This window comes from Labrus bergylta, chromosome 16 (assembly GCF_963930695.1).
Source record: "Labrus bergylta chromosome 16, fLabBer1.1, whole genome shotgun sequence".
Taxonomy (NCBI): domain Eukaryota; kingdom Metazoa; phylum Chordata; class Actinopteri; order Labriformes; family Labridae; genus Labrus; species Labrus bergylta.
In genome coordinates this window covers 981,727-1,003,917 of record NC_089210.1, presented here as the reverse complement: position 1 = coordinate 1,003,917, position 22,191 = coordinate 981,727, and the positions used below count along the sequence as shown (strand labels likewise).

The 22,191-nt window shown below is 45.7% G+C and overlaps 1 protein-coding gene across 1 annotated transcript; it reads left to right on the top strand.

The window, feature by feature from the left end:
• The first annotated feature begins 790 nt into the window (after positions 1–790).
• Positions 791–17,029, top strand: LOC110001282 (envoplakin-like). The gene is made up of 22 exons (XM_020656749.3): positions 791–946; positions 4,382–4,481; positions 5,065–5,219; positions 5,538–5,661; positions 5,754–5,882; positions 6,234–6,275; positions 6,369–6,530; positions 6,679–6,786; positions 7,679–7,774; positions 7,891–8,001; positions 8,399–8,545; positions 8,637–8,791; positions 9,169–9,266; positions 9,459–9,631; positions 9,734–9,912; positions 10,027–10,165; positions 10,663–10,856; positions 10,980–11,130; positions 11,694–11,777; positions 12,409–12,546; positions 12,974–13,066; positions 13,157–17,029. The coding sequence occupies exons 1-22, from the start codon at positions 906–908 to the stop codon at positions 16,775–16,777; spliced, it is 6,240 nt and encodes a 2,079-aa protein (XP_020512405.2). The 5' UTR covers positions 791–905; the 3' UTR covers positions 16,778–17,029.
• The last annotated feature ends 5,162 nt before the right edge of the window (positions 17,030–22,191 follow it).

The following is a 22,191-nucleotide window of genomic DNA, read 5'->3' as shown; positions in this document are numbered from 1 at the left end:
AACCAATCAATCAATTTTTATTTCACATTTTCAAACAACCTAGATTGACCAAAGTGCTGAACAAAACAAAAAGAACAAATAAAATAACATATAGAATGAAACACAATAAAAACACAATAAATAGGAGCGTGAATAAAAATGTCAAAATGTCAAGCTCAAATTGTATCTCAGGAGCTCGCTGTGTCCCGCCCCCTCACTCTGACATCTCTCTGTTAATGAATGTAAGCCTATGTGTGTTTAGCATGTCACACAATGAAGTGGAGGATTCATAAAGTAAATCTTCTTCTTCTTCTTTACTCCAATTTCTCTTTTCATTCATCCTCTTCTCGTAGACGTTTGTTTTCACCTCCTTAGAGCACGTATAAAATGTTATATGTCACATAAAAATGGTAATGACACATCCGTTTGTCAGGTCAAACGAACAATTCAACTAATAATGATTTTGATAAGCCGAGGAGCGACCTGTCCGGTTACATTCCTCCTCGAGTGGAAACAGTGAGAGCTTTATCATGCTGCAGGCACCAATCAGAGTGTGTGTGCGGGTGTGTGCAGGTGGGGAAATAAACCCTCTGAGGGGTTCAAAAAGGTGCAGAAGAGGTGTTTAGAGAGACTGCTTTAATGAGCAGAGCGGATGCTGCTGCAGGGGGAGATTCAAAAGTGAGACGAGGCTGTGGAGCGTCAAACAGGTCCGCCCGGTCTGCTCCTCCGCTGCTACTTTTGATTTGACAACACACCTGTTGGCCTGCTGGGAGGAGCTGAGACAGGTGGACGCTCCTTAAACTGTGTTAAGGGAGGAGGAGGGTGACGCCATAAGAAGGAGAGCGAGAGGAGAGAGAGTGAGGAGCTGAGAGGAAACAGTCGGACTCAGATTACAAAGAACAGGCCTCCGGACGGTCCTCCAAAAGATGTCGAACAAAAAGGAATACAGTCCCGTGAAACTCAGCAAGTGAGTGCCCTTATATACCTGAGTGTGTGTGTGTGTGTGTGTGTGTGTGTGTGTGTGTGTGTGTGTGTGTGTGTGTGTGTGAGTGAGAGGTCATCCAGTCTCGTGTTACTGTCCCTTCTTTTGTTTCCACAACTCTGCTTTCATTTTCCCCCTGTTCATTTTTGTGTTTGCAAAGGGAGAGGGCTGTTTGATAATCCTGGACGATATCAAAAGTACCTCATGGTGTCCCTTTAAACGCACACGCACACACACACACACACACACACACACACACACAAACTGTGTTTGATACAGTCTCCTGACATCTTCCCTCCTGTGCTGTCTCTAACAATGACACCACCATGTTATTAATGGAGTGTGTTTTACCTGATTGTCCTCGCCTCACCTGACTCCCTTTTGTTTTTTCTGTCTTTATTTTATTTGTGTCTTTGCCCAAGGTGTGTGTGTCATCGAAGAGCTCATCAGGCCGGTGTTGTGACTCATTTGGCTTCTCGGTCAACATGGTGCCTTCACAGCTCTAATCCGAGCCGAGGCAGTTTATAATAGAGCAGCTTGTTGTCATTGCTATGCAGTGGAACCAGTGTTTGTTTGAGTAGAGGAGGAGACTCTCTGCTCTATCAAGCAGCTTTTTATGAATGTGCACAAGGTCATAAATGTGTGTGTGTGTGTGTGTGTGTGTGTGTGTGTGTGTGTGTCGTGTGTGTGTGTGTGTGTGTGTAATTGTGCAACCCCCTCTGAGGGTGATAAAGCTGGTGTTTATCTCCCCTCGGTGCAGCGTGTCACCCTGAGGTGGATGGGCGAGGGTTGTTGAACATTAGCGCTCCTTCACAGTGGGGCGTGTCCTGACGCCATGGCGCTCGGTGACAGCAGGAAGAGCTGAGGGAGCGGCAGGGCATGGTCTGTGTGTGTGTGTGTGTGTGTGTGTGTGTGTGTGTAGTGTGTTTATCTGAACAGTCACACATGAGTTTGAAAGGAAGTAAATGAGTCAGTTTCTGGGTGTTTTTCATGTTTTCTTCATGTGTTAGCGTTTGTATAGGTTTCGATATTCATGATTATGCAACAGTTAGGTTGGACACATTTTAATCTGATTGGACAGGAAGCTTCCTGTGAGTGCTGATGTAGAGTTTGAAAGCATGAGGACTTCTTAAAGACCCCTTTTCCTCCTCATGTTCACCTTTCATGTCGTCAGTCTGTGAAACCTTCAGATCAGCTTCACATGATCTGATTTATTTTATTTAAACTCTCATTTCATCCTCTGACCTGAAACGCTTCATTTCAGCTACTGTCCCTTTAAGGCCCCCCTCCCCAGGTGCCCACCTTTGGCCAGTTCTCTGGAGGCCTTTCAGAGGGGCCGAACGCTGCAGGGCTGCCAATGTTATTGTCTTTTGAAAATTATACCCATCCATCCATTCATCCAGTATCTATGCAGCTTTTCCCGTTCAGAGTCGCGGGGGGGCTGGAGCCGATCCAATCCCAGCTGTCATTGGGCGAGAGGCGGGGTTACATACTGGACTGGTTGCTAGCCAATCACAGGGCTGACAACCAGATACACTCACATTCACACCTACAGACAATTTAGAGTCAGCAGTTAACCTAAAGAGCATGTGTTTGGACTGTGGGAGGAAGACGGAGAACCAGGAGAGAACCCACACATGAACGAGGAGAACATGCAGAGTCCACACAGAGAGACTCCTGAAGGACGGGGATTCAAACCAGGAACCTCCTCACAGAGAGACTCCTGAAGGACGGGGATTCAAACCAGGAACCTCCTCACAGAGAGACTCCTGAAGGACGGGGATTCAAACCAGGAACCTCCTCACAGAGAGACTCCTGAAGGACGGGGATTCAAACCAGGAACCTCCTCACAGAGAGACTCCTGAAGGACGGGGATTCAAACCAGGAACCTCCACACAGAGAGACTCCTGAAGGACGGGGATTCAAACCAGGAACCTCCTCACAGAGAGACTCCTGAAGGACGGGGATTCAAACCAGGAACCTCCTCACAGAGAGACTCCTGAAGGAGAAGAATGTGGTTTCTTATCGTGTTGCTGAGATTAAAAAAGCCTTTGCTGGAAAACAAGTTGTCTACCTGGCAGCGTAAGTTGCTCCTAAACCAGTTCATGGACACCTCGATACCATCAAGGATGCTGATAACAAGCCGGATGGTTCTTTTTCTCTGTAACCCGGAGGACGCAGTGTCCATTATTTACAAACAGGAAGTCTAATTTGACTCATCAGGCCTCCTTAAATAATCTCTGGCCAGTTTCCTCTTCATGTGGTTGAACTGTGTTCTCTGATGATGTCTGGTCAGGTTAGTTTTTAAAGGAGCAGTATGTAACCCCTAGTGTTTAAAATGGGTACTGCAGTCTAAATTCTAAACATCATAGAGAGCTGTCCCCCCCCCCCTCCTCTCTAGAGTGGATGCTCACTCAGGTCACCATGTGGTGGACTCTGAAGCTTCAGTGTTTATCCAGCTCTGCATGGGTCTGTAAACCTTTCTGTGTTCTAACCTCTCTCCATTTTTCAAAAGCATCTCCAATATTGATCCTAGTTTGAGCACGTTTCTGCTCGTGGAGCTTATTAGAAACATGCAGAGGCTTTTTAGGTCGGGTACAATCACTTCTATCTGAACCACTTCTCTTGACCGCTTCCATCACTGCAACACCTGTTGACCTGATAACTGCTCTCATATCTGACAAACAGAGGGGCGTCCAAAACGGCTCCAGAGCATTCAGGAGCAGAATCTAAAGTTAGAAGGAGGACATACTGGCTGCTGCATTGTTGTCAGAGAAGCCAGAACTTCAACATGTTTCCTTAATGTCTGATCAGATAGTAAGATACCTTTATCATCTCACTGATTGGACCTTTAAATAAAATCCAACAAACCAAAAATACATATCGTAATAATTTTACATCAAAGTCAAATAAAGTTAATCAGAAGTTTTAAAGAAAAGAGTACAAGTACAAGAGACTGAATTCTATTTTTGTCACTCCTCCCTGAACCACTATGAGTCATAATGTCTGACTACAACCGTTTCTGAAACTTAATGACGCCGCCCGTTTGATAAGAGCTGAACGTTCAGGAATGTCACAACCACACATTCCTGCCCCCCCCCCTCCGTGTGTCCCCTGGTCGTGATCAGGGTGTGTCTGGATAAATACTTGGCAGAGGAATGACAGAACAAACACTAAGAAAGCACAAACAGGTCTGCAGAAAGAGTCTGTGAGTGACAGCTCGATGAGGAAGTGTGTCGAGCAGGGGGGGTAAAGGAAAGTGTATTTGCCTTAGTTGTGGTCAAAAACATTTCATTCAGTTTTTTTATAATCCATATTCACCTGAGAAGTCCTGATAAACATTTTATTTCGGAGAGTTTTGGAGGTGTGTGATCGTCAGTCTGATGATTCTGACTCTCTTCTGTCTGTGTGTGTTTTCAGGAGTCAGGCCAACGAGCTCGCTGTGGTGATCGCTCGTATGCAGAGCAATGCAGACCAGGTGGAGAAAGACATCCTGAGAGCAGAGGAGCTGTTGGCTGAGGTAAGACAGGCAACAGTTAGTCCATGTATCTTCACCTGCTTTAATATTTCCTCACTCGACCGTCTACAAAAGATACAAAACGCTGCTGCAGGACGTTTAACCAGGACCAGCAACCAGCAGATCCACTAACTTCAAGCTCTGCACGATCAGGAACCATGCAGGATAGTGTGTGTGCCCACAAACTTCATGCCACCCCTGCTTAAGTCTAGGGCGACCCCATTGAAAAAAACCTCTGGACACGCCCCCTGTCTCTTGTGACTGCACTTATTAAACTCACTTAACTCTTCTGGCTGCTCTTAGATTGTCAACATTTTTTGATAACTCATTCATTTTGTTATTCACAATAAGAGTTATTCACAATAAGAGTTATTCACAATAAGGTGTGTAGCTGACCTGATTGACAGGTGGGCGCGGTGTAACGGTTTGTCAGGAGGCTTAAAACCCGCCTCAGCTCCAGCTCTCAGCCTGTCGTTAGGTTGACTGAAAGTTAGACTGAGACAGCATTTCCAACATGGCGGCTGCTGCAGATAAGCCTTTTTATTTTTCTTCCTGAAGAGAAGTTCTAATGTTTCTCCTCCTGCAGGACTCAGAGCGAGATGTGAAGAAGCAGACCCTGATCCACCAGAAGGTGAACTCAGAAAGCCTGGCGCAGGCCGAGAAGCTGCTGAAGGATCTCTTCATGGACGTGGACAAGTCCAAGAGGCTGCACCACCCGCAGGCGGAGGAGATCGAGAAGGAGTGAGTCTAATCTGACAAATCATCACACACACACACACACACACACACACACACACACACACACACACACGGCAGACACTCCCCAAAACTCGATGTGTCGCATACCATCGAGATGTGACGCCACATTCTCTCTGATTGTCCTCGCCCGAAAATATGAAAGACAAAGACAAGAAAAGAAGAGAAATGGCACATCCTGTTTTATAAAAAAGAAGATCAATATGTGATTTGTTCTCTTTTTTTAAGTTTAATTTCTGCAGCTCCTTCAGGTTGTTCATGAAGTCTTTGGGTACAAATCTCAAACACTTTTGTTTGTTTCAGCGTGAAAAATCTGCACCAGCGCTGGGTGAACGACTGCGCCATCTACAGGAAACTCTACGACCGCAAGCCAACCTTTGAGCCCACACAGAAGATCAGCTGGGGTCCTCTGCTGGATGAAAAACAGGTCGGTTTGAGCTCCGGTTGAGTTTCAGTGCCCAGACTTCCTGTTGATCATCAGCTGTGATAGCTCTCTCTCTCTCTGCTGTCGTTTCACAGAAACAGTTGAATGCAGAGCCGTACGGCCCCAAACTGTCCGACGTGGAGAAGCAGATCGCAGCACACAACATCCTGAACCGCTCCATCGAGGACTACAGCTCCCAGCTGCAGCCCAGCACCACCTCCAAGGTAACCACGGTTACCGTCAATCAAGAGCTGTTTTGTCTTTTTCCACAGTCTATGGATGATATTAATATACAAACATACTGCAACAGATAATGTAACATTTAAGAGAAAATATCAAAATGATCACAAACAGAAAGGAGCGTGCATCTCTCCCGCAGAGGAATCTTAACAAGGGGAGAAATAAATGATGTAGGAGGGTCTCTGAGGGAGAACACCTGTGTACTCTGGAGTTTGGGGGTCCTCTCAGTCTAATATCATGTGTCAGTAAATCACAGAAAGATAAACAGAGGGATAAACAGACTCGTCATGCTCTCCTGAATCACTGACCTGCTTCTTCTTCTTCTTCATTTAAAGGACCAGTACCCCGCTCTCAAGGAGAAATACGCCAACCTTTACGTGAGTTTGTCCATCCTGCATGTGTCTCTGGAGTTGTCTTAATGAGTTCAGTCAGGTTTAGAGGGATGTGTTTGTGTTTATCTATCTCTGCAGGAGAGCTCCCAGAAGAGGAAAAACCACCTGGCCTCTCTGTACGACTACATGCAGAGCTGCAATAAGGAGCTGGGCTACCTGTCGGGCCAGCAGGATAGGATCCTGAAGAGGGACTGGAGCGATCGCATGGTGGACCCCCGGGGCGTCCGCATGGAGTACGAGGTGAGCTGGAGCGTGGTGATGTCACTAATGTGCTCGGAGGGAGATCCTGTTTGCATTAAAAGTTTGTTTAGTGTTCCCTCGAGGAAGTCTCTGAAGGAGCTGTTTGCATCGACTTGTTTTCTACATCTCTGTTCCTGTTTGTTCACAGAAATTCAAAACAAACGGCCTGATCGCTCACGAGAGCGAGGTCAACAAGCTGCAGAACGAAGGAGAAACTCTCATTGGGAAAAAACATCCGGGCAGCGCGGCAGTGAAGGTAAACCTGTCAGCTGAGGCAGACACCAGAAACATCAGAATCTGAGTTTAGTGCAGAGAAAGTTTTAATACATATAAAAACTGCAGTTCTGCGAGTGTCCACTTGAGGGTGTCTGCAAAAGCAAAGGAATCCCCTTGGTGTAATAGAGGACATGTTTGATTTATGCAGGAATGTGCAACACGAAAGGATGTCACAAGAAGCTTAAAGGAAGAACATGTGACATGTTCCACATCAATAAATCATAAAGTCTGTCCTGTGTAAATGTGTCTCTGAGTCCTGACTGTCTACAATGAGGGAGAAGCTCGAGTCCCGCTGGCTGTGTTGTTGTCAGAGCCGTGTTTACATGGACGGGACGGCCGGCTCCTCCCCTTGTGTATAAAAGCTGTTTTAGTCAAGAACTAGAGAGAAGAAGAAGAACATACTCACTGATTATTTGGATGTTAGTAAGAGTTTTTAGATCACGCTCATTCTGTGTCAGTTTACATGAAATGTGAAGCTACCAGCTAACTAAAGAGCGCTAACATTAGCATGCTAACACAACAATGTGAAGCTACGAGCTAACTAAAGAGCGCTAACATTAGCATGCTAACACAACAATGCAGCACACAGGTGATTGCAGCTCGTGCAAAGGACGATTTTGTCCGCTGCTTCACTTGTTTCCTTCATGCAAACGTGAGTGGAGGGGGGTTGGAGGTGTGTCTCTGGAGGAGAGCGGAGGCTTCAGTATGGAGGAGGCGTGGCCAAACAGCAGTTTGTCATAGTCAACATCTACTGGATCAAAAAGTGAAAAAGTGAAATACAGAGTCAGATGACTGTAATGAATAAGCGTCACAGACATCACAGTGATGTGACGGATGATTTGCATTGATTTGAATCAGTGTGTTGTTTGCAGGCTCACATGGAAACTGTACAAACAGAGTGGCAAGGTTTCCTCAACCTGTGTCTGGCTCAGGAGACTCACCTGGACAACATCGACGACTACAAGAAGGTAATCCCCTCTGAGCACACCACACTCTGACGGACCGTGAGTTTAAATCCTCCTGCTCAGTGTTAACGTGTTAACGTGTTAACGTGTTTACGCGTCTCTCTGTTTGTTTGATTCAGTTCCAGCTGGATGCGGAGACGCTGTCCGACTCCCTGCAGAGACTCAACACCTCTCTGGACCCAAAGTCTCTGGCTAACAAGAGCAACGCCGAGGCCCTGATCGTGATAGAGGTACAACATGAGTCCATGGTCCAATCCGTTGACTGTATATAAAGATAGACGCACATCTCCACCTCCTGCTGTTGTACAAAAGTGAAGCAAACACACACCCTGCAACAAGAGCTGAAGTATTACACATGTAGAGACGGGTGCAGCTGCAGTTTCGACATCCCGCCCCTTCCTCTAACGTAAACACAGATTGACGAGGCGGCTGTGGCTCAGTGGGTAGAGGTCGTCTCTGAACTGGGAGGTTGAGGGTTTGATCCCCAGCTCCTGCAGCCACATGTCTGATGTGTCCTAGGGCAAGACACTTAAACCTGAATTGCCTGGAATGGGATTAGACAAATCCCAAACGAGCTCGAGTCCATTCAACCATTTGAATGTTTCTTCTGTTCTTCCTCTCCTTCAGGGAGACGAACCAGCAGTGAGGAGGAACGAGGAGCGCGTGGCCGCCCTCCAAGAGCTCAGCAGCACCGTCGCTCCTCTCAAGTCACGTCGAGTTCAGCCCACTAAACCCACGACGGTCGTGTCCCTGTGCGACTGGGAGGACGAGGAGGTGAGACCAGCAGTGACTCTCAGGCTTCTTAAATATGAAACATGGCTGCACGTTGTTTTTATTCCCCTCCTCGTTGGTCTGTGTGTTTCAGGACACGGTGAGGCGTGGTGATATGCTCAAACTAAAGTCCAACTCTGATAATAACAACTGGGTGCTTCAGAACGCCAGTGGAGAGACAAAAACCCTCCCTGGGGCGTGTTTCATGATCCCGCCGCCGGATGATGAGGCCATGGAGACATTAAACAGGTACAAAGTGTAAAAAAAGATACAAACAATCACTGCATGTTTTTAATTACAGCAGAGACAAAACAAACACAAAGAGACGAGAACGACAACACAGGAAGTTAAAGAAACTACAGAGAGACTTCTGCAGGGGGGCTGAGAGGCCGCTCAGGACCTTCTGGTCGACGGCCTCGGTGGTCTTGGACTAGTCCAATTTGTTACAAGTAAACGACCAAGTACTAGTCCTGCACAATGTCCACCATGACCCCCTGATGGAAAGTCTGGACAAAGAGGAGGACTATATATCTACAATAACTACAGAGGATATTAGTGAAACGTGTGTGTGTGTGTGTGTGTGTGTGTGTGTGTGTGTGTGTGTGTGTGTGTGTGTGTGTGTGTAGTCTGGACAGAGCTCTGACGGGCCTGAAGAGTCGTAGATCCGCCCTCTTAGCCTCCCTGAAGAACCCCACTGTGGAGGCGGTGCGGCCTCAGAAGGCAGGTGAGAAGAACAAAACCTTTAAAAGTTTTATTTAGTTTTCTTTGAGTCGTAGCGAAAGTCGAGTTTTTTTAAGAAAGTCAAAAGTTTGTTAAAAAGATAAATCCAGAAGCTGGATGAGCGTTTGATGGATGAATCCGGCCGGTCAAACTTTTTCATTGTAGATGGTTTTTTTTGCTCTTTGCTCCTTCTCAGCCACCGTACAAAGTGCTCCTGAGGATCCCCGAGCTGCACAGCTGGCGAGTGAACTCGACCGGATCAACAAAGCGCTGGAACGGACCGAAAAAGAAATCCTGAATCGACTTCGATCTCCGCTGGACCATGTTAACCCCACAGAGGACCTGGCAAAACGGCTGCAGGAGCACGAGGTGACCGGAGACATCTTAATGATTAGATTCATTCAGTGTTCTCGTCTGTGCGTTCACATAAATCTGTCCTGTTGTGATTTTTAAAAACCGCCTTTCTTGCAGAAATCTGCTCTGACGGTGAGGAAGCTGGAGGCGGAGAAGTCTGCGGTCCAGAGAGAGATGGAACCAATCCTGGCAAAGAAACCGCTCGGACCGACCGCCTCCACCCTGCCCGTCAAACTCAGCACCACCAACAACAAGCTCGATGACATCTACTCGCTTCTCAATCTTTACAGCAAAAAGTAAGAAAATATAAAAAAACATGTTACCTCGAAGATTTGATACAAGACGAGACGATTTGTAAACATGGTTGTTGAGACTTTATTTAACCCCTGTGTGTCTCTTCTCTGATCCAGAGCCACGGCCTCCATGTACCTCGAGAAGCAGATCAAGAACGTGGATGGCATCGTCTCTGGTTACGAGGAGCAGCTCACTAAAGATGGCGCCATCCTCAATCAACCTAACGCCCTTCAGAGTCGCAACCAGCAGCTGCAGGTGACGTTCTTTATGATGCAACTCACAAGTATGTAAGAGTCTTTAAAAAGGTCGATCCTCGTTTCAGCCCTCACCTGAGGTCATGAGCTTTGGGTTGAGACTGAAAGAATAAGATCCGGGATACAAGCGGCTGAAATGAGTTTCTCAAAGCTGCTGCTCCTTCACATTGAAAGGAGCCGGGTTGAGGTGGTTCGAGCATCTGATTAGGATCCTCCTGGAGTCTCCCTTTGGAGGTTTCCGGGCTACCAGGAGGAGACCCTGGGTAGACCCAGAGTTCGCTGCAGGGATTATAAATCCCGTCTGGCCTGGGAACGCTTAGAATCCCCCAGGAGAAGCTGGGAAATGTTGCTCGGGGGAGGGATGTCTGGGTTGACATCTGCTTCCCGACCTCTGATAAGTGGAGAATAGATGGCTGAAAGTTTAAGTCTTATATGAGATATGGAGCACAGAAAGCATCAAGGTTATCTAAACTTTTTTTTTGTCTTTATATCAAACAGGCTGTACGTAAGGATGTGGCTGCCAAGAAGGATGTTCTGAATAAATTAGGTAAAGACCTCGACCTGACGCAACAAGCATGCAGCTCCCTGCAGCAGAGCTTCAAAGAATACTGTCCTGACATCCAGCGGCAGGAGAACGAGGTGAAGCGACTGAAGAACCGCTACACGACGGTCAACAATCAGCTCCAGGACAGGTGAGCGAGATCAGCTGGTCTGTCTCTGTGTGCTTCTTAACCTCGTAGAAATCCTGATGTTATTTGGGATTCTGTGGAATTGAGTTTGATATCTGTTGTTTTTATTTTCACATTTTGCTTCAGATCTGCTCTCCTAAAGGACGGGACCAATAGAAACCAAGACTTCCAGAACGCCGTTCATTCGCTGGATTTCTTCCTGGTTAATCTTCCCGACAATAAAATCAAAGCGAGTGATGATGTGGCACGGATCACAGCCAAGCAGAACTCCCAGAAGGTGCGTACAAAAGCATCTTTACAACTCCGTTTTCTTATTGAACCCTCAGGCATCAGTTTAATTTACGACCCTCTTAAGTCACTAAGGACAAAAATGTCCACTTCCAAAAAACTGCTATAAAAATAGGACAGATTGATATTTTTTTCTACTTTTTTCTGCATTCATCTCTTAAACAACTTCAGCCCTGCTCAAAACTATCAAACATTGAGTAATAATCAGGAATTTCACCCTTTAAATGCCAGTTTGATGATTCTGGCATTTAAAGGGTTAAATTCCTGATAATTATTCAGAGGGTAGTAAACATGTTTCAGTGTTCTATTGATCTATTAAAAAAAATAAAATGTGCATTCCAAAATGTGTCAAGAGAGGCTTTCTTACAAAAATGTGATCCATATGCTCTAACAGACAAAATGATGAGCAGATGAAGAGGAAACATTTGACCAAATGGACAAAAATGTCCATAATGATGCAAGAGGGTTAAACTACAAATGGATGGAGAGAGTGCAGGGGGATTTAGCATTATTGTAAAATGATCCGCTGTGTTGTTTCGCTGTCTTCTTTAGCGAGTGATGGAGGACATCAAGAAGAAGTCGGATGATTTAAACCAAGTCAAGCTTCTTTCCCGTGACCTGCAGAACGTCCTCAACGTGAGTTCAGAGTGTTTGTCTCTTTTATCAACGTCAATAGGCTTCAAACATTTCAAGCATTTATTACCTTTCAAGCATTTTTTAAAAAATAATTTATATTTTATTGATTTTTATAACAACATTATAAAGATTCAAAGATTCAAAAAACTTAATTGTCTATCACATTGTGACAGAAAATTAAATAAATAGCTAAAAGTAACCTAAATAGGTAAAAACACATAATGGCAAACAATTATAAAAAGAAACAAAGAGACTAAAAGGGAACAACAAAACAGGCAGGAAACATAATAGACAATAAATGGATGACAGAAATTAGATACGACGATGAAGAAAGTATCAACAGTGCATCACCAGAAGGAGGGCATATGACGTGCTTACAAACAAACAAAAGTCAATCAACAGTGATGTGTTGCGTTCTCCTGATATAAACTGGCTAAAATTTTCCCATTGCTCCTTAGAAATGTCATTTTTCCAGTTCAGTTTCCAAGCATATTTTCACAAGCAGCTATTGTCATCATTTCTTCTTTACACATTTTCAGTGTCAGAGTTCTTGATTCTCTCCAAGATCTAAGAATTAGCAGAGCACATGTTTTTATTATTACCTGATTGTTAAATACTTTTTTTTTTCCAGGAGTACGATATAAAGTCGAACACTTACCGCGGCACTCTGAGGAGCGGCGATGACGGCGATGATGATGACGATGAAGACGACGAACCAGTCTCAAAGAAACTGCAAACTTTGACTATGGCTCAAGCTGTGCAGAGAAAGGTACGCTTTAAGACAAGGCACCTAAAGCCGGACATCAACGTTTAATTTCCGAGCTCACATTGTGAAGTCAGATTGTCGACACACACACTAAGCATCAGCAATAACCGCATCCCTATCAGCTGGAAGTCTTCAGATATTTCCTGCCGACATTTCTCTCATTAACCTCTTTGGTGATGGGAGGGAAAAACATATCAAACAGGCATGACTGTTGTTGCCATGGTGATCTATGACAGTGTCTGACAGTTTGCACGGGGGCAATCAGGCGTTCTGCCTCAGTGTACTCCGCACACCAAACAACAATCGATCACGTTGAAGCGGTCTGACATTTCACAGTGTATGCCTAGCTTAAGACAATTTTGACTTTTCTCTTTACTCACACTTACTTACTCAGTTTCTTTTGTAATCTGACCTTCTGGTTCGTCCACAGGAGAAAGATCTCCTGAACCTTTACGCCGAGGTCTCTGCAGAAAACAGCCAGCGTCTCAACCAGCTGGAGACGGCAAAAAGCATCAAGGCCAGGGTATGACATCACTCATAAGAGCAACAATCTGACCTTCATCATCACAGTCTGTCTTTTCTGATATCGCCCTCTTTCTCCTTCGATTTCCAGAATGACGAGAGAGTGAACCAGGTGGTCGTCAGTCAGCAGCTGCAGATGCAGAGCCAGAAGAAGGACCTGGAGGCGAGTGATAGCCTGAAAAACGAATTAGCCGAGGAGGTTGCCAGACGCTTACTTGCAGAAAAAAACCTGCAAACATACCGTGCAAGGTTTGTGTCTCTGAAGAGCAGGAGAGGGGTGGAGAGGTTTCAGGAAAAGGAGGTGGTGGAGTACTACCGAGAACCCAAACTCGAGGTGGAACTGGAGTCTCTGAGGAAAAGAATCCAGGAGGAATCATTTAAGAGATCACGCACCCACTCGGAGATAGAGATCTTCAACGAGAGGATTATCAAACTGGAGCTGCAGCTGACCAAAGTCGTACCCAAACTAGTGAACAAGGTGGTGACTGAATACGAGAGAGACCCGCAGCTCGACAAAGAAGCCGCAAAGATGAGAGAAGAGATGCAGAGGCTACGGCTCGAGCTCCAGACGAGGGATACCGAGACGGTCCATGTGAAAACTCAGCTCACCGTTCTGTCTCAGCAGAAACAAAAAGTCAGGGAGACAGTGGTGAAGAAAGAAGTGGTGAGGCTGGAAAAGGATCCACAGATGCTGAAAGCCGTTCTGACCTTCAAGAGCGAGATCTCCGAGTCTGAATCTCGAGGGAAGGAGCTCAACGATAACATCTTTAGAATAAGGAGCCAGATAAACACGCTGGAGAGGGTCATTCCTACCATCCAGCCCAAGATAGTCAGCAAGGTGGTGAAGCAGGTTCAACAAGATCCAGAAACCGTGGAGGAGTCGAAGAAGCTGCGCATCGCCGTGGAAGAGGAGAGAGAGGAGAACGCCATCTTGCTGAGGGATCTGACCACGCTTCAGCTGCGCTACAGTGAAGTGGAGAAGCTCCGGTCTAAAGTCGAGGTGAAGGAGGTGATCAATGAGATCTTCAGAGTGGATCCTGATACAGAAGTCCAGCTGGTGCGTCTGAAGAAAGAGCTGCAGGACACCAATCGTAACCGCACGGACCTGGAGAGGGAAATCACCTCTTTGATGACGACTCTGACCGCCCAGCGCAGCCAGAAACCCAAAGTGGAGTTCAAGGAGGTGACCCAGGAGGTGATCATCGAGGAGAAGAGCCCCGAGGTCATCAGGGAGTTGCAACGGCTGAACAACCAAGTGTCCCGCGTTCAACTGAACTGCGAGACCACCCTGGAGCTGCTGATCCACCTGCGCAAAGAGAGGGACGACTTGAAGGCGGAGAAATCAAAGGTGGAGACGAAGCTGGTCAACAAAGAGCTCATCAAATATGAGAACGATCCTCTCATTGAGAAGGAGGCGGACAGACTCCGGAGGAATCTCAGAGAGGAGATTCAGCAGCGCCGCAGTATGGAGGAGATCCTCTTTGACCTTCAGAACCAGTACATCCTCCTGGAGAGGCAGAAACCGGAGGAGAAGATCGTGACGCAGGAGATGGTGCGTCTTCAGAAGGACCCCAAGCAGATCCTGGAACATGAGAAGTTGAACAAGTCCCTGGACGAGGAAATGAAGAACCGCAGAAAGCTGGAGTTAGAGGTCAGACAGCTCAGATCCCTGGTTCAAGACAAACAGAGCACCCTGTCTCAGATGGATGACCGCCACAAGAAGATTCAGGTAGAGTCCGAGCTCAGGCAGATCAAAGCTCGCATCCTCGAATTAGAAAACTTTCCGGCGCCCGTCGAGGAAAAGATTGTCATCGAGGAGGTCCTCAAAGTGGAGAGAGATCCCTATCTGGAAAAACTTGCCGATGAATTACGCATCACTTTGGAGACTGAAAGCACCAATATTAGTCGTCTGGAGAGAGAAATCCGAAACCTGAGGCACCAGTTGGTCATTCTGCAGAAGGAGAAGTCACTGGAGAAAGTTGTTTACAGGGAAGTTGTCCGCGTAGAGAAGGACCCAGGAGTCGAGGCCGAGAGGGAACATCTGAGAGAGCTGGTGACGCAGGAGAGAAATCTCAGACGGAACCTGGAGGACAACGTGCAGAACCTTAACATCAAACTGACCCATCTGCAGTCGTCGAAGTCTCTGACTTCACACGAGGAGACAGCGCGCAGCGGCAACAGAGACGCTCTGAAGAGGGAGAAGGAAGATCTCCTCAAACAGCTCAAAATGCTAGAGTCCGAACGACACAGCATCAGCATTACCTTCCAGCAACAGTCCAAGCTGTTGAGCGAGAGGAACCAGATGGCGCGACAGAGGACTCTGAAGTCCTCCTCGGAAGTTCAACGTCTGGAGACAGAAATCCTCAATGAGAAAGACAGAATCAACCAGAAAGAGGCCCTCTTATTTGAGCTGCAGAACAGCATCAAGACAGAAGAGCAGACAGAGACTCACACCAGAGAGACCAACCTGTCCACCAAGATCACCATCATGGACCCAGAAACTGGTAAAGACATGTGTCCCTATGACGCCTACGTGGCGGGGCTGATTGATCGCAACCAGTACATCCACCTGTCAGAGCTGGAGTGTGACTGGGAGGAGATCACCTCAATGGGCAAAGATGGGGACACGACGATTCTGCAGGATCGTAAGAGTGGGAGGCAGTACCCTGTGAAGGATGCTCTGAGGGAAGGTCGACTGACTCAGTATGATTTGATGCGCTACAAGGAAGGGAAAATGCCCATTTCTGAGTTCGCCCTGCTTGTTGTCGGAGAATCCAAAAAGCCTTTTCTTCCACCGATAACGACACCAAGATCCCCCACCAGAGCCGCCCCGCCCTCTCCTCTGAACACCATGCCGACCTCCCTGCACTCCTCCCTCACCAGCCTCAACTCCAACATGAACACCATGCAGACCTCCCTGCGCTCCTCCCTCACCAGCCTCAACTCCAACATGAACACCATGCCGACCTCCCTGCGCTCCTCCCTCCCCAGCCTCAACTCCAACATGAACTCCACCCTGAACTCGGACCACAGCGGCAGCGCCAAAGACCTCACTGCCGCGGCGGGAGACGAGAACTTTCCCATCTCTGGTGTTTATGACACCACCACTAACAGCCGCATGTCCGTAAGAAGCGCCCTGACCCGCCAGCTCATCGACGCTGACACAGCTCTGAAGCTGCTGGAGGCACAGGCGGCCTCCGGTGGAATCGTCGATCTCAACAAAAAGGACAAACTCTCCGTCCACAAGGCGGCTCAGCAAGGCCTCATCGACCAGGGTCAAATGTACAAGCTCCTGAACGCTCAGAAAGCTTTCACTGGAGTCGAAGATCCCACGACCAAAGCACGTCTACCAGTGGGACCCGCAGCCCAGAAAGGTTATATCCCTGCAGAGAACGCAAGAAGGTACATGGAGGCTCAGTACCTGACCGGCGGGCTGGTGGATCCCTCTAAAGCGGGCCGCCTCACCTTGCAAGAAGCTCTCGACGACAATATGATCGACAGCAAAACTAGCAAAGAGCTGCAGGACGAGGCTTCCTACAACAAAGAGCTGGTCGACCCGATCAGTAAGGAGAAGATCTCATACAAGCAGGCGATGGATCGGTGTACGAAAGACTTCAGCACGGGGCTCCTGCTGCTTCCTGTTGCCTCCAGCGAGGCTTTAAACACCCCGTCATACTCAAACTATCGCTTCAACTCGCCCTACAGGATGTAGACAGAAATGGACGACGATTTATTTGGTGCGGCAACTGATGCTTCAGATTTTATAATAATGCTAACTGAAACATGTTGAGGTGCAGATTCAGAAATTCATGTTTCTTCTTTTTTGGTGAAACTGAACATGTGAAGCTTTTTACTTTGGGGGTCTTCTGTAAAAATGAGGGTCATGTTTGTGTTTTATGGTTTACTTTTGTGTCAAGCGTAATACTTCACACATTCTTATTAAACTACGAGCTTGATATGAGAATTTCTGTCCTGTTTTTTTTAACATGAAGAACAAAATGTCTGTTCACTGGGTTGGTTTAATTCGTAAACAAGTCAAGGTTTGAGTACACGAGTAGAAGTAAAAATATCATTCATGGTTTGGATCACTTAAAGGAGCAGTATGTAACTCTGACCCCTAGTGGTTAAAATAGGTACTGCAGTCTAAATTCTAAACATTGTAGAGGGCTGTCCCCCCCCTCCTCTCTAGAGTGGATGCTCACTCAGGTCACCATGTGGTGGACTCTGAAGCTTCAGTGTTTATCCAGCTCTGCATGGGTCTGTAAACCTTTCTGTGTTCTAACCTCTCTCCATTTTTCAAAAGCATCTCCAATATTGATCCTAGTTTGAGCACGTTTCTGCTCGTGGAGCTTATTAGAAACATGCAGAGGCTTTTTAGGTCGGGTACAATCACTTCTATCTGAACCACTTCTCTTGACCGCTTCCATCGCTGCAACACCTGTTGACCTGATAACTGCTCTCATATCTGGCAAATGGGTAAAGCCTCACAGAGCTGCTAGCATGGTTGTTTAGCTGTTAATGTAAAGAAGGATTACAAAGTAACACAACAGTATGAATCATCATCACCTCACGACCATATCGCTATACTTAGCACGCCTTGCTGGTAAACCCTGATGAGTCATATGCTTTGAAATGATGGATTATGGATGCAGATTAAAAATGGCTCACCGCAGGCCTGGAGTGGTTCACAAGGTCAAACTCAGGGGTCGCCTTGGAGGGAGCACGTGTCTGAAAAAAAAAACAACCTGGGCAAGAAAACAGACTTCAGAATTAGAAGCCCTTCGTCACAAATCAGCGCCGTAGAAACTCGTCAACAAAAGCTTAAATTCCTTTTTCCTGGCAGACTTCAAAGAGTTGATGTGGTTTGGGAAAAGTCTGAGATCTGACCCCGCAGAGGAGGTGACAGTGAAAGGTACTAATGTGGGAATCTGAGGCCACTGATGGGATGTCTGTCTTCCAGATTACCCGCTGACTGGAAGGACTTTGTGGGATTACTGACCATGAGCCGGTCTGGAGGCTGACGTGACCGCACTCTATGTTCAGAAGGGGTGAAGGATCTTTACCTATTATTTCACTTTAAGAAGTTCAAAAAATGTTACAATAAATGGCGTCTTTAATTCAATATGCAGATCCTAAAAAGGTTATAAAAACTTTGAGACATCTTTGAATCGCTGGCTAAACACTGAAGCTTCAGTGTCCACCACATGGTGACCTGTGTGAGCATCCACTCTAGAGAGGGGGGGGGGGGAGACAGCTCTCTATGATGTTTAGAATTTAGACTGCAGTACCCATTTTAAATAATAGGCGTCAGAGTTACATACTGCTCCTTTAAAGTCATACATTTAAAAAGAAGATGTAAATGTAATGAGGCTTGAACTGGAGTTATTAGATCTTGTTTTCTTGATGATTTCAGCTGCAGTATTTTGGACCAATCGTAGGCGATGAAGATAAACAACTGTGTTGAAATCCTCAGAGGATCAGAAGGATTAGCGTAGCACATTACCTTAAGCTGATAGAAACATGACTGAACAACTTTCTTCACCTCCTCATCAAAACAAAACCCATGGTGGGCGCCCGGTGGCCTAGTGGTTGGTGTGCTTGCCCCATGTGGGGAGGCATCACCAGCAGCTGGATTCATTTCAGGGGATGGCGGTTCAGGATTACAGAAAACCTCACAAACAAGATTATCTTTGTTAAAATGTGATGCTGTTATGACTCAACTAGTGTTGTAGTCAAGACCCCACTAACCGAGACCAAGACATGCCCGAGACCAGAGAGCTCTGAGACCAAGACAAGACCAAGACATTTAGGGATAGAGGCTTATAAAAGACCAAGGCAGTGCGAGACCAGATAAGAGACCTTCAAAAAGACCGATCTCAAATACTCCAACACTGGACAATCCTGCATTGCGTACCGGCCGCCTCTTATTTCTGTTTTTCTTTGAACATGCGATTTATTTCATCGACGCTGCAGAGACTCTGCTGCTCTACTCCTGATAAAGAGCAGAATACGTCACGTACAGTAAGTGGAAACACATTTCCCTGACTGATGCACTCGTTAATTGGCGGCTTCTTTTTGTTTTAGCTGGATTATTATTATTATAATAACTCTGAGTGCCGTGCTGATGTTTTAAACCTTTACAAAAAGCTTTAAAATGTTGGTCTCGGCCTCATGCTTTTTATGAATGAATATAAAACAGCCCTCCTGTTCGCTCGCCCTGCAATCATCCACACACCATGTGACTAAAAGCTCTCTCTCTCTTTCAGCTCTGAGCTTTATTTTCCTACTCGACACAAACACACAGGAGCAGCTGAACTTGTTTTGAACATCTGACAGACCAACACTGATTATTAGCACAACAAAAAGCAGAACAGCACAATCCAAACCAGCCTGCTCATCACCGCTGCAACAAGTTGGACCTGTGCTACAAACTTCTACAAACATACTACAAATCTGACGAGGTGTAAGCTGAGGGGCACCGCAGGCCAAGTGGTGTTTCTAATAAGCTCCACGAGCAGAAACGTGCTCAAACTAGGATCAATATTGGAGATGCTTTTGAAAAATGGAGAGAGGTTAGAACACAGAAAGGTTTACAGACCCATGCAGAGCTGGATAAACACTGAAGCTTCAGAGTCCACCACATGGTGACCTGAGTGAGCATCCACTCTAGAGAGGAGGGGGGGGGTCAATTTAGACTGCAGTGCCCATTTTAAACACTAGGGGTCAGAGTTACATACTGCTCCTTTAATGTACTTTAAAATGTGTTTGATTGTGATTCTGGTCTACAGGCGGTCGACTCTGTTTTGGGGTCAGCCTCAAGTGGCCACTGGAGGAACTGCAGTTTTGTTTTCGAGTCACTTTCAGGTGAGCTCTTGGTGCAGGTTTGTCCTCAGGAGGAGAAGGAGCTACTCATCCTGACACGTCCGTGGATTAGACGTGATTAAAGCTTCAGTCGTGAACACGAGAGGCCGGTCTGTGCCGTCAGATCCGCAGCTCAGAGGAACAGAATGGCAACTCTCTCACTCTGAGGAAACGTGATGTTTGGTCACAGATGATGACTTTCCAATAATGTGTCCTGTCCTGTTTGAGGTTTCTGACATTTAAAATAATTATTTTTTTCCCTTGCTGTCTGTCGAGTGCTTGAGCATTGGTGGATTCATGTTAGGTTTTTGTAAATAATAAAACAAAGAGTCGACCTCTGACGTATGTATAAATACCTTTCATTGTGATGTGGCACTATGCAAATCAAAGTTTACAATTAATTGAACATGCAATGTCATTTACGATGTTATTCCTCATTTAGCCTCCTCAGATTTTTTCTACTTGAGCTGCTTTCAATCCTGAATTTCTGCACCCAGCACCAAAATAAAACCCTCACATTGAATAACTGAATAACTAATTATTCACATTTGAAACTAAAGATGATGTTTGATGGAGCAATATGTAACTCTGACCCCTAGTGTTTAACACTAGAACGACCGGCATTCTATCACTACTAGAAAGGCCATAGCGGTCATTTTGACTGTTTGACGAATTATTTGCATATCATTTCAATAATCAATATCAAATATAAGAATAAATGGATCTGTAATGTTGTGAAAGGTATAATAAACTTCAGGACACAAACATTAAATTCTAATGAATTTGAAATTTGAATAGTTTATCGACAATCACGGGAACAGCAGCCGGCGTTTTTTGCGAATGGGAATGATCTCTGTATCATTCTCAGGTTTAATCTCAGAGCCGGTGTCAGATGAAGAGAGACCAGGAGACATCACTTTCTGTATCCGAACCTGCGCCTCCATCAGACTCTGCCTCATCAAGGCTCTGGAGCCTCTGTGGCAGCAATCCTCCTCCTTCCTGACATTTCGTTCTATTCTGTTCTAAATCAGATCCTAATTTACTCTATTCTGCCTTTTCAATGTTGATTCATTCAAATGTATCTCTCCTATTCTTTCTATATGGTTTTAGGCGGGTAAGCTTTCTTTCCTCCTTGGCTCGAGCGTTATAAACAATAGTTGCTAGGCAACAGCGATGTGCACCTTCAAGTAGTGGTGGGCGATATAACGATCTTAGATCGTGAAGGATTTTAACTTGCTGACGATCTGCCAAAGCAGAGAGATCGTAGAACTGGGCTAATGTGTTTATTCTATCGGTTATATGCAACTGTTCTGATATTTTTCCAAACCGACACGCTGTGAGCAACAGTTAACTTCTCTGCATAATGTGCACAGTTAAATTTACATCTCAGATAGCGACACGGAGAGACGTTAACAGTCAGAGTCAGACAGAGAGGAGCTCAGACAGACAGTGAGGGGAGATATAACCCCGGTGTTTCAAATGTTGCTGTCGGTGTTTTCTGCTCTCTCTCAGTTTTTAAAAGTTTCTTATCAAGCCTCTCCACCTGAAGCTCACCTGTTGTGATAACTGAACCTATAGGGATTACACTAAACGACGTTACAAAGCAGCAGGCAGGTGAGAGTGAGTAACCATGGTGACTGTCTGTCTGTCAATCAACGATCTCCCGCCCCTTCTATGAATTAAACTCTTCTGTCAGTAAAACTTACTTTGATCATGTGTCACAGAATGAACACATTCTGTATTATGTTTGATTATATATAAACTAAACTAAAGTTAGTCCAATGATGTCATAAAAACAACAAAGTCTGCAGAGCCTGTATGAAGCTCCAGCTGGAGGAACTCTGCAGGGCTAAAACAGAACAGAAACACAAGAACTTGAAGTCTACATGTTTTTAAATGAATGCATCACTGTGTGAAAATGTTCCTGATGAACATAAAAAGAGTACACATAACTAAATCACCATTTCAAAGTGGGGAGGAAAACCTTCAAATCATTCATAAATATTGATCAAATTGAGGGAAAGACATTTCTGTTGCTAAAGATGTTCTGGGTGAGAGACCTCCAGACCTCCTACAAAGATGTTTTTCAAATAGATTAAACTTGTCTGCTCAGTTTTTGTGCATTTAAAAACATCATACAGGTAAATAAGTTTGGTTGAACTGGTCAGTAACTTACAAATTTGTCTAAAGAACAGTATGAAAAACATCGTGATAAAATCGTAATCGTGATTTTGCCAAAAAAAAATCGTGATATGATATTTTTCC

Excerpts from the sequence above, each read along its gene's own strand:
- LOC110001282 (XM_020656749.3), top strand. The coding sequence starts at position 906 with ATGTCGAACAAAAAGGAATACAGTCCCGTGAAACTCAGCAA. Across the intron at positions 5,883-6,233 it reads AGCCCAGCACCACCTCCAAG|GACCAGTACCCCGCTCTCAA; the intron begins GTAACCACGGTT and ends CTTCATTTAAAG. Across the intron at positions 10,166-10,662 it reads GTCGCAACCAGCAGCTGCAG|GCTGTACGTAAGGATGTGGC; the intron begins GTGACGTTCTTT and ends TATATCAAACAG.